The sequence below is a fragment of the Xyrauchen texanus genome, chromosome 6 (assembly GCF_025860055.1).
Source record: "Xyrauchen texanus isolate HMW12.3.18 chromosome 6, RBS_HiC_50CHRs, whole genome shotgun sequence".
Classification (NCBI taxonomy): Eukaryota; Metazoa; Chordata; class Actinopteri; order Cypriniformes; family Catostomidae; genus Xyrauchen; species Xyrauchen texanus.
Genome location: NC_068281.1, coordinates 24583806 through 24596766, shown reverse-complemented (window position 1 = coordinate 24596766; position 12961 = coordinate 24583806). Strand labels below are relative to the sequence as shown.

Below are 12961 nucleotides of genomic sequence, written 5' to 3'. Positions count from 1 at the left end.
CATTGTTTAACATGTGAAAAAATATCAAACTTACCAGACCACGTGTCCTACTGTTGCATCCACCATGAGCAGGTGATGGGAAAGTGGTCCTCAGAGTTTTAGCTGACCATGACAATGTCTGATTTATTCAGGATAACAAAAACATCTGATGGAGTTGACGCAAAGTGAGGACAAGATTGATAAGCAGTTTTTTATGGAAAATATAATTTAAAGTTTGCTTTATGTATTGTTTGATATCTTACAGATACCTACCTTTCATTTGATATTTATATTTATTAATTTGTTGCATTTAATCCCTTTTTTTGGCAGTTTAACATTTTGACCTCTTGTTGAGGACAGGTTAAATTACATGTGCTTTCAAGTATAGAGCACGCATTTTAAAAAACTCTTGTGAAATTATTAAAAAAATACATGTAATGAATATACACATTTTCTTTTGATTTACATTTTTCAATATTTTTATAATTATGATTTTTTATTATTTTTAACGTAAAGATGACTTGAATGTAGGACATGTTTTGTCCCTTATCTCAAGAATCATTGGTTTGCATATGCAAACTGACTCTAAAGTGTTTTTGAGCAAAAGATCTGTGAAATGTTTTTTCTGAATGAGGTAATAACACCCATATTCATCTTTCTGTTTTTATTCCTTCTTCGACACTGTCTCAGGTCATTGAAACCATTAGTGCAGTGGATAGAGATGAACCGCCGAGCGGACATCGCTTCTTCTTCTCTCTCACTGCAGAGACAGCCGGAAACATGAACTTCACCCTCAGAGACAATAAAGGTACGTGATTTCATTAAGACAGTAAGATTTTCTGGCAAAGCCTGGAAACTCAGCTATTATTCCTAATAAGATAAAGCATAGGTGTCATTTTATAACCTATTCATAAGAGTCATTTTACATATTTTCACAATTTCACCTGATATCACCTCCACATAAGTCATTTATATCTCTCTTTCTCTCCAGACAATACCGCTTCTATCCTGACTAAGCGGAGTGGTTTTCAGAGGAGGGGACAGGCTATGTATCGACTACCCATATTGATAGTGGACAGCGGCACCCCTGCGCTAAGCAGCACTAACACACTGTCTATAAGAGTGTGTGACTGTGACTCTGATGGGACTCCACAGTCATGCGGCACTGAGGCCTTTATGTTGTCAGCTGGACTCAGCACCGGTGCTCTCATTGCCATCCTGGCCTGCATCATCACCTTGCTTGGTAGGAGATAAATCTAACCCTCATCAGCAATGTTGGTGAAAAGACTTTGGAATTGTAGTACAACAAGCAATACTCTTTGTATAACTGAGAGTTGAAAACAAGTTGATGAGTAATATATATATTTAGTTATATCAGCATATAACATAATATTATATTATTCTGTAAAGTTATTTTCATAAATATTATTATTAAAAAAAATAGCAGTAAAAGTTTTACCTCAGTTTACCTGGCTGTAAAGCTGTTTACACAATACATTGTGACAAAAAACAAGTGTGACAAACATGTTGTCATACTGCACAGTAGCATGGAAAAAGCAGTGTCTCTTGTATAATATACATTGATGAAACAATTGCAATAAGGACAAGGACATTGATTAAGTCAATTTTGATTGCAGGTTGTCCTAAATAAGACCAAGCTAATGTGAACATATCCTGTTTCAGTGCCAGTATTTAAATACAATTTAGTGCTTTATGGACTTCCATTCAAAGAATATTTGTTCAATCATTGTTATTGTTCTCCATTTTTAAACCATTTTTGAACCATTTTTAAAGAGCTTCATTAACTTTCCACCTCATTTTGCACACAGTTGGTTTGCCGTTACTTTGGCATGACAGCTCTAACAGGTGGGACGCGGTGAGCTCTGAGAGGCCTGCTTGGCCACAATTGACTTGTTTACCCTCTCCTGGGAGTCTGATTGCTACATTTGGAGCCTTAATAGCTGATTGTTTGATGAGTGACCTCTACCCAGTATGTACCATTCACTTGGTCTGATTGGTTGACAGGTGTGTCTTTGTGCTGATTTGTTAGCCTGAAGACTGCAGAGAGGGACTGAATGCAGTCCTGATGGTTGGATTGATTTCTTGATTATACCATTGATAGGTTATCTCTCCGGCTGGGCCGGCGGGGTTTAGATCTGTCCACAGACACTGCTACAGCTCTGTTTGCTGACAGCTGTTGCCTCTGTCTAAGAAGAATCCTGTTATTGTGACAAGGTGGGGATTTGTATGTGTACACACATTTTATTCTGAGTCTCAGTGATTTTCATTGTTTGACTATCCTTTTTTTGACAAATAAGATGACAAATAAGTAAGAAAGAAACTTCTTTCTGCCTCCTTGGTGCTATTACATCCAGTGCCCGAATTGATTCCAGTCTTATGGCGGATCCCCACCCCTCGATGTTTTGAGTTGGGACGGGGGATGGGGAGGGTGGGTGATGGTTATTCAGGGGCTCAGTCGGTGTTCAGATTGATACAACTGGTAATGTATCACAAGAGAGCATGAATACATTAAAAATAATTACAGAATTCATTAACAAAAGATTCTTCATTCATGACAAAGGATGTCTTCTCTGAAAAACTCTTTTCAAATTTTTTATTTCTTAAATTAATTTTACAGCAGCACCAAACTACATCAGTCCTTATGGATCTCCTTAAGCTACTAATAAAATAATAATATATTGATGGCACTTTATACTTCCATTTGCCATTAACAAACATATACTGTAGGTACGCCTAATTCTTAGTATCTAGTTCTTAAATATTACAATCTTTCAAATCAAACTTTCATGTTCATAACTAAATTAATGTAGTTTCAGTGTTAACTGTCTATTAAGTTTTGTATTGTAATGCGTTATTCATGAAAGTTATACAATGTTAATATACTATATTTTATGACATAAACTACCACAAAGAAGCAATTCTGCATCTCTATATGCTGTTTTTTTATATTATTTTTCTATGAAAATATGCGCCAGGCCAGTGGTTCCCAAACTTTTTACCTTGAAGCCACCTCTACTTATATATATACTGTAAGTGTACACATACAGTATATCACTGCCATGGATGCGCGCACTCTCTCTCCTCGCGGGCTATGTATTTGCTCGTATGCCCGCTAGAGAGAGCACTATCATCGATCGTCGTGAGGAATGAAATAGAATACAATGATTTTTGGGAACGTGCATTGCCACGGATTTTGCATAATCACGATTGACATTATACTTGATACATTTCTAGCGGTTGACATTTCTACTGGTCTATTGCATATTGATACAGAGCCATGCAGATGCTTGTTGGTCTCGTTATAAAGCATCAACAAGTTATTATGATGTTATAGAATTTTCATGACCATTGAGAATCCAAAAAAAGAAACCCACAAGCACTTTTCCATGCAACAGTCTGCATTAGAAGCAGAATACTGTAAATTTGGTGGCCATCATCCTCACGTAGTTGTGCAAAGAGGCTGTTATTGGTAGAGTGACATTTCATAATTTTTTTATTTTTTATTGTTTTTATGGTTAAGATTTGTCTTATCACATTGAGTTAGATGAGGACGCTGACATGTTGTTTACTGTTATTGTGCATATTATGGATTTGCACATTTGCAAAAATAACTAACACGCCTCTTTTAAAAGTATTTGCTATATGAGGGAAGATACATTTGGAAGTTTTATTCTGATAGTAGGCTGCAATAATAAGTTCCTAATTTTGGGCATTAGATCAACTGTTACTCACCCTGTGCGCTCAAAATTATTTTCGACATTAGCAAACAGTAATTTTAACTCACACTACAAAGCCTTGATTATTGTAAATAATTCACAAAATGTACCATATCTTAACTGTGTAAACTAAATAGTATTTGTCATTATTATCTTTACAAAAATACAAATATTTGCGGACTCCCCTTCAACTCCCCCACCCCTCAATTCGAGCACTAATTACATCTAAATATGAAATTGTTAATTTCTATCTCCATAGTGACAATACTAAACTCTACATGTGAAATAATATACCCAGGTGAAACCTAGTGCATTGTTTTAATTTTATGTTCCCTAGGAAACCTACTCTCCTCTCTGCCGTTCTCACACACAAGATGCTGTACCATACATCAAAAATCTCTAAGATACAACAGATTCTTATACAATTGCATTGTTTTGCTGAAGGAGGGAAGGAGAGAGCATTGCTCTGTCCCAAAAACCTAGTGAGCTGCCTACGGAGGCAGCATTTTAAGGCATCATAGGCTGTTCCTAATATATGGCATTTTAATTATGTTACTTCCTAAGATACCTTTTTTTAAAGCCAAACTCAAAGGCAGCATTGCAGGTATTATTCATGAAGAATGCACTGTGAGGAAATAATCCAAGATGGTGATCAAGGTGAGATAAATTTTAAGTAAACTTATTTAATTCAATACTGAAAAAAATGCTGAAGTAACTAGATAGATAGACAGACAGGCAGACAGACAGACAGACCGACCGTGACATTTAGGATGCTGCCTCAGAAGGCAGCAGCATAATTAGGCAGTAGGCAATGAGGCAGCTCACTAGTTTTTTATAACAGAGCTCATCTGTCATCTCAGACTCTGCCTCTAATTAAGATCGACAGGGACCTGTGAGAAATACCATCCTCTCAATACAGCACAGTTTGGGGCTTGCAATAGGCTATCAGACTCTTTCCTCATGTGTTGATTGATCACTGTCTTTAATTATTTATCATGGGAATGTGAGCTCAGCTTACTTGTTAACAGCTCTAATGGATGTGAAATAGTCTTTCCTGTGGTTTGCCGTCTCGTGTGAACATAGGACTCTCCTGTGCCACCACCCCCACCCACCTCTCCATCCGAACTACAAGAGTTGGATTAGACCAGTGCTCTGCCTGATCTGAGCAACACAGTTATTTTTGGCAAACAAAGTCCAACCCCAGGGGCTCAAGACTTCTCACTCATGGTTGAGGGAGGAGGAGGATGACTTCAGAGGAGAGATCTTTCTTTCTCTCCTCTTTCCCTCCTTTTATCCTTTTTTGAAGTAATAAATCAACAAGCCTCCTGCCTGCTGTTGCTGTACTTATCAAAGCAACAGTCATCCAAACCTGCCAGACAATGAACAGTACACAAGGACATGTCAGCTTTGAATGTTGTTTGTCTTTTTCTATCTTTTTGTTTCCAGCTCACCTAACATCATACAAAATAGCTTCTCCATTAACTTGATTACATGCTTTCATTGTGTCATTACAACGTCTGAGTCATACTATGAGCTCCAAAACTTGATAATGGCTCATGAAATATTTGATACAGAGAAAATTGATGGAAGGATCCAGCAAACTCTTGTGGTATACAAATGAGATTTTATCAGTGTTTGCATAAAAATATACAAAGAATTTCAGGAGTACATCTCACATAATGACAGCTGCTGTGCAGCGCTCAGTATTGAATTGAGTTGATCCTCATTATTCCACAGTTTTAGCTAGAGGAATAGATAGAGAGATCAGTTAAGCCTGGGGCACTCTGATAGATTCATGACCACACACTGTAAAAAAAAAACCCGTAAAAAAACGGTAATTTTCTGGCAGCAGGGCGCCAGAAAATGTCTGTTTAAAAACAGAAAAATACTGTCATGAAAAAAACAGAGATACACTGTAAAAAAACAGTAATTTCTTATCCTATAATTACGGTTTATTACTGTTATTCTACACAAAAATCTCCTTATAATACTATGAAATCTTTTAATTTTAACATACATTAATTGTTAAAATACAGTCATACACCTCTAAAACACAGAAAAATTATCTTTAAAGAATGATAAAAAAAAAGTTGAAGTACAGATAATATAAATATATATATATATACACACAGAATGTTTTTATAACAGTACTTAAACTTTTGCAGTTTAGTTAAACTGCAAAATTAACTAAGATTTGCTTTAATAAAAAAACAAAAGAACAACAGTAATTTTAATTTTGTTTTATTTGTTATCTGCAAATACATCCTGTGATCAACATTTAACAAAGCACATAGCATCGTTAGCAGCAATATTATAATTTTATTTATTTTTTTAAATGTAATTGGTTCTCTCCACTGGTTAAAACTAACCAACTTCCATAAACAGTCTTTACTGTGAGAATGACAGCTTTTTTTTTTTAACCCTGTACTTTGAAATGTACACAATTTGCATTAAAGCACACATTAAAATGCCGCACTCACTCAAGATAACAGCCAGCCACAAAACACAAGCAGAATGAACCCTTTAAACATTACAGAATAGCATAAACAAATTGGATATGTATGAAAGCTGGCATGTGAGATGATGTCTACTCTCTCCATTCAAAGTTTGCAATGTTTGTAATCAATGAAATTGATTAGGATTTATGGACTGCTGTTTTTTAGTTGGCTTCTTCTCCACTTTGGTCCCCCTATCTGGATTTATCCTGAAAAGGCATCTGTGAAGACAGAAATACACTTGAATATAGTGCTACAAACATTTTTCATAATCAGCAATTCTGATGAGCCATATAAATGTTTAGCCATATAAAAAGTATTTAAACTGAGCAAGAGATGTGACAGACATATCTAAAGGTATAGTTCACACCAAAATAAAGTCATCATTTACTCAACCTTAAGTTGTTACAAACCTGTATACATTTATTTCATCTGTTGAAGACAAAAGAAGATACTTTGAAGAATTTTTTGTAACCAAACAGTTGATGGACCCCATTGACTTCAATAGTATGGAAAAAAATACTTTGGAAGTCAATGGGGTCCATCAACTGTTTGTTTCTGGCAATGTGGCTTTTCACATTTCAGTGGACCCTGTACGGTTTCACAGTGTGACACGGATGACCGCCTATGGTGGCGCAACATATGACTTTTAAAGGAATTATACTTGGTAAACCTTGATTTGCACCCAATTACACAACAGGCATATTCACCATGTGTTTCATTTGTGTGTATTTTTTATGATTTACATATCCTTTCACTGTTTACGTAGAAATGCCACATATAGGACATGTGAAAGCATTTAGAACACTTGCCATATTGCAAACTTACTTTAATATAATGTTTGAGCTAGAAGACTTCTGACTTATCTCAATTCCAGAAGTTCCAGATGTCCCAATTCCTGGTATTGCATCAAAAAACTGAGGGGGAAAAGAAAGAAAGAAGTTTGCATAATGTTTGTGCAAAATTACATTACATTAAATTGTAACACAGCAACATTGCTTTTCTTTATTGAAAGCTGTTGCTAGCAGTGGTCAACTTTAGTTGGCAAGCCACGTGCTGCCACACAGACGCGGCCACAAAAATACAAGCTAACACAAATATAATGTTCTTAAATGCAACGTTAAACGGCGTTTAGGTAACGTTAACACAAAGCTAAAATGTATCTGCAACCTAGCTAATGTAACATCTGACATACATTACTTGTTTTGTTTTCGGTCGTCAATCTTAAATGTATACTTTAGCTATGTGTCGGTATTGCGTTGAATTTTTGAATGTGTCAGTAAATATTTTTGACGTTACCTCTCACACGTGTTGCTTCCTCGAAAACAGCAGAATAGTTCTCCAGCGCGCCACCGTCTTCATCCTTCATGTCGGCGCTTCTTTCTGCGTGCACCCACTTAGCAGAGGTGTCAATTCTGATTGGCTTAAATAATTATTGCCCTGAAAATGATTTGCTGAACACAGAGGTTTGTGATTTTTCATTTGCATTGGTTTTCGTAGCTTATTATTTAAATTGCAACGGCCTTTTTTTTTAAACAGCTAAACTTGTTTTATTGAAAGTAAATAAACTTTCAATATCTCTCTTTTTAACAGATCTCTGATAATCTGTGACAAGCTAAGGGGTGTCAGAAATCGACACAGTTGTTACAGTATTTCATGTGTTAAAAGAGGCCAGCAGGTTAATAAAAAAAAACTTTATTTTTACGGTTAGTTTTGTTAAAATTATCATTGAAAATCTGTTAAAAAACAGATATGTAGTGTATTCCATTTATACATAGTTTCTCTGTTAAATTATGTTACACATGTCAATTAAAAGTTTTTTGTTGTAATTTTAATAAAACATTTCTGTCATTTAAAAAAACAGGGAAAACACTGTAAAATTTGTTTTTTACAGTGCAGGTTACACTCGCAAGAGTGACATCACCTTTTCAGTCTCTGCTCACCTGATTGCAGGGTGTCCCTCTTCCAGGCATGCTTCCCCTATTGCGTCCGGCAGTGCACAAGGACTGCAGTCAGTAATACTTATGAGGCCCCTTAAGGCGATGTAGTACACACTTGCATCACCCAGAATAAATCACATTTTAGTTTGCAGAAAATGTCAACACTGTGAAAACGCAGGGACAGACAGGTGTCATAAAGCACAAACACCCTGTGTCGGGCAGTGGCATAAATGTCAAAATCCAGATAGATTTGCGTATCGCCAGTATATCTTGATTAGTCTTCACTGCCACGGGCTATTGGCAGTGGTTGAGATATGTGGAGACGCATGAGTGAGAGAGAGAGAAAGAGAATGAAGGGTAGTGCGTAATCTACTAGTCACTGGCTCATTTTGAAGAGGTCGATGAGAACGAGGCCCCCACAAAATATCCCACTTGTTGTTTAATTGATTCTGGATGACGGATTGTTTTCTCAATCCAATTACTGCAAATCGAGGATAATGTTAAATTGATCTGCTGCTCCCGTTGAACATCCATCTTGTGTCAAAACTGCAGTGAGGCTAAATCAAGCCTTAAAGTGGGTGCAGTCTGTTACAGTTAAGACTTAAGACTCTGCATTAGATCTATATAACTCCTCGTAATCGCATAACAGTGGCATGAAAAATCTAACCCCCATATCTTTAAACAGCTTTTTGGATTGGTGAACTGCAAGGAAGTCCATATCATCTCGAATAAAACAATGATTACAGTGAATTAACTTTCAGCAAAATAGATGTTTTTGCTTTAAGCTTTATCCTTGTGCATTTGAGGCACACTTGTAAGCAAAGATGTGTTGAAATAATGCTTTGTCTTTGTGGGTATCTTTGTTTTCCAGTAAAAATATATAAATATCTCTATAGGAATATTCCTAAATTAAGCTCAATTGACAGCATTTGTGGCATAATGTTGATTACCATAAAAATGTACTTCGACTTGTCCCTCCTTACAAGGCATTTACAAAGTGAATTAGGCCAATCTATAAATGTTAAAATATTCAATATTTCAAAAGTACATGCATGTTAAAATTATTTTAGTGTGATAAAATCACTTCTTAACCTTTTCTGAGTAAAGTTACATCCAATTTTACAGCTTCGATGCTATGACGACGTAAAACTGTAAGCCCTGTAATCACGGTAAATGACAATTTAAACAACGAGCTCAAATAATACACAATTTTTAACAGCGGTATTAATGTAAGTGCTTTGATAAAATTATGTTTTGTCCCTTATCTCAAGAATCAGCGATTTACATAAGCTATGAAATATCTACTGCTAAACTGAAAATAAATATTGTTTTACTGCCTTTAAACCCTCCAAAAATGTGCCCCATTCACTTCCATTGTAACCTCTATTTCTGCTTTTTTTTAACAAAGTCGAAATTTTCTTTTGTGGTTACCAACATTATTCCACAAATGCTGTAGATTGAGCTTAACTTGTTTTGAACCCATTGTATTTAGTCAAAATAAGATTTAGCTGATAAGCAACACTTCATAAGATTTAAGGGCTCTATTTTCGTGATTGCACAAAGTGCAGTGCTTCACACAACAACTGTGCACTATGTGCAACGACCATGCACTATGTCTTATCCAATTTCCATGAGAACTCTAATTCTAAAGCACAAGTGGGTGTGGGTGCGAGTGTTTGCACTAACTGTGGGTGTATGCGCACAAACTGTGGGTACATTGTATGTAAATGAAATGGCACAAAAAGCACAATTTGCTGTTTTCCTTAGAAACAGGTCATTGCACTAATACGTTTCAAAAGCAGGACTGTTTTCAGCACAAAGTCTAAAATCACTTTCTACACTTGAAATATTGTGGAACATCGAATTGTGTCCCTGATGATCAGAGTTTTAGCCGTTTTATGTAACAAAATTAATGAGATTTGTGTTAAACTATGTATATATAGGTCATGGTTTATTTTTCAACTATTATTATTGTTATTTTTATATTTACAATTGTATTTATGATCTAATTTGTATCTATATTTTTCCACCTGTGGTCATAGAGTGATTTTTAAGTCACTGCAATCGGTGCCAGTAAAAGAAGTGGAGAGGATAAATGGAGAGGATAAAATGAGACCATTTGGTTATTTTGATTATATATATATATATATATATAAATTGTCTGGTACAATAAGTATTAATACTAGCCATGATTTGTGTGTCAGTAGATGAAAAGTATTAATCTAGAACAAGCCTTAAAGGATAGTTCTTCCAAAAATGAAAATTCTGTTATCATTTAAACACGCCATGTTGTTCTAAACCCATATGACTGTCTTTTTTTACTGGAACACAAAAGGAGATGAATATTATTCTCAGTCACCATTCACTTACATTGCATCTTTTTTCATATAATAAAAGTGAAAGGTGACTGAGGCTTAAATTCTCCCTAACATCTCTGTTTGTGTTCCACAGAAGAAAGAATGTCATGCAGGTTTTGAATGACAGTGAGTAAATAATGACAGAATTTTCATTTTGGGGTTATTTATCCCTCTAAAATATACAGTTTTATATTTATCTTTTTTTAATGATTATTAGTGGAAAACAAGAAATTAATGTTAAAAAAAAAAAAAAAATAATAATAATAATATATATATATATATGTATGTATAATATGTATATAAAAAAATTTCAGTAAACTGCAAACATATATGCATATATGCATGTACATTGGCATCTGCATTTTAATAATATGTTTTTTTTTTTACTTGTTTACAAAATAAAATAATGAGCCGCAGAGTCCTTGGCACCAAACATTCCCATAGGCAACATAAACTCCCATATAACAATATTGCGCTTGAATGTAAGGTCGAAAGTTGGCTTTGGTTTTGTTTATATCATTGTTGGTGTGTGTGTGTGTGTGTGTGTGTGTGTGTGTATATAAGCTGTGATTATGACTGCACATGTGCAGCCGCTGCCTCGCCGGCCCACTCGCCCAGCTTGTCTGACTTGTAAAACGACACCAGGCCCGAGGATGAAGTATGAGGCTTTGGCACCATATTTCACACTCGCTGTGGCAGGCCTGAAGGATGGATCATTAGACGCTTGCCTCCCTTTTCCCCCTACTCTATCTTTCTCTCACTCTCTCCCTTTCTCTTCAGCCTGCTCCCACTTACACCTCCTCTTTCTCTCTCCTTCTCTTCATCAGCTCCTTTTCTCTCCTTCTCAAGCTTGTTATCGGCAGCCAAAAACACATATGTGGTGTCTACATTGAGAGAGATAGACTCCCGTGGGAGGACTGTGTTGTGGCTGTACTGTAAGATCCTGTGCATTCATTGGTCTGAGCGGTGCAACACAGAGAATTGGGTTTTGCATTTTACATGCCACAAATTTTTTTGAATGTGTCTTATGTTCTTTATTTCTTGGCATGTCCCCCTTTTTCTTATTTTCTATTGACTGAATTTTTCCTCTTTCACAAAATCATTTGATCCCTGGTTTGCAACGATGAGACATGAGCCTTTGTTCGACAGCACTGCCTTGCCTCTTGTTGATAGTTTTGATGTGTGAACATGAGGTCTTTGCATGCTTTCTGGAAAGGGTGATATTTTTGACTAACACATAATCTAGTCTTATTTTACAAATTCAGTAGGCGTATGCTGCACTCATTAAAAGGATTTAGTGCTGGCCTTTTCAGAATAAGCTGCTTGCATGCAAGTGACCATAAAAGCCCCATATTCACAACACATATCCTGCTCTAAATCTTTGGGTGCTTGCATGTATGTGTATATCTCTGTCTGTTTGCTTGTGTTCACACATAGCAGAGTTACGAGTGAGAAGACCAAAGTGCTTGCATATGCTTAATTCTCAGCCATACATGTGCTTGTACAATTAAAAAATGTTGTAAACAGAAACACATAATAGGATGATATTAAATTAAGACCGTTACTCCTTCAACACCTCCTGCTCCCAGCAGCACCTCCCATGATGAAACACCTCCTGCTCTGGATTTGTCAGCAGCATTATTAAAAACCACTACAGCCCAATCTGATGAACTTATTGATAAAACTAATGTACCAGATCTGGCCTGATTGAACTGCAGAGATAATTCAGGTTATCTTTCATGTTTTACATAGAAGTGTCAGGCCATTGGAGGGTAAAAGAGATGTTCTATAGGGCATAAAACAATGGGAAAGTAGTATATTGGCACAGTGTCATAAATACCGAAGAGATATTGTCACGGCAGTGCTGTTTATCTGGTTCAACACATCTTATGTCTTCTCTTTTCTTGCAAGGCAAATAGACTGCTTGAGATGTGCAGATGTGTTTTTTTATAGCCAAAAGCGCGGTGTCTCTAAATTGTACCCAGTGCTTGACATCTCATGGCTTTGTTGTTTATTGTGACAAGGGCATGAATATGTAATGAAGCAATTTATTAAATTCTCTTGTTGTATCATTCAGAATTTTTTCTTTGTTCATATTGTAAGCCTTATTGCTCCACCCCTCTTGGTTACTGTTGCTTGCTCAGAACAGCTTTACAGAATGTCCCATAAAAATGAATGGGAGATTGTGGGAGGAATGGAAGAAACATAAGTTGAATGGATGGTATTCTTGCATTAGTTGCTGTTTTTCTTTAAAAAACTATTTAATTATGCAGTAACATTATTAAAACTATGAATCAGAATCGAGGCAAACGCTTATCAGTCAAGAAGAAAATAGAAAGGCCTCGCTTCATTGCAATTACTGCAGATAACATTGGTGAAAGAGATGGGTAGCCTACATTTAGTACCTGAAAACAAATCCTAATAGTCACAATGTTAAAAATATTAATGACCCT

At 35.9% G+C, this 12961-nt stretch overlaps 1 protein-coding gene across 1 annotated transcript in view; it reads left to right on the top strand.

The window, feature by feature from the left end:
• LOC127645103 (cadherin-7-like) overlaps nucleotides 1-12961 on the top strand; it is an 86236-nt gene that overhangs the window by 66607 nt on the left and 6668 nt on the right. Inside the window, exons 10-11 of the mRNA XM_052128633.1 lie at nucleotides 670-787; nucleotides 971-1222. Of these exons, the coding sequence (XP_051984593.1) occupies nucleotides 670-787; nucleotides 971-1222 (370 nt within the window). The remainder of the gene's footprint in view (nucleotides 1-669; nucleotides 788-970; nucleotides 1223-12961) is intronic.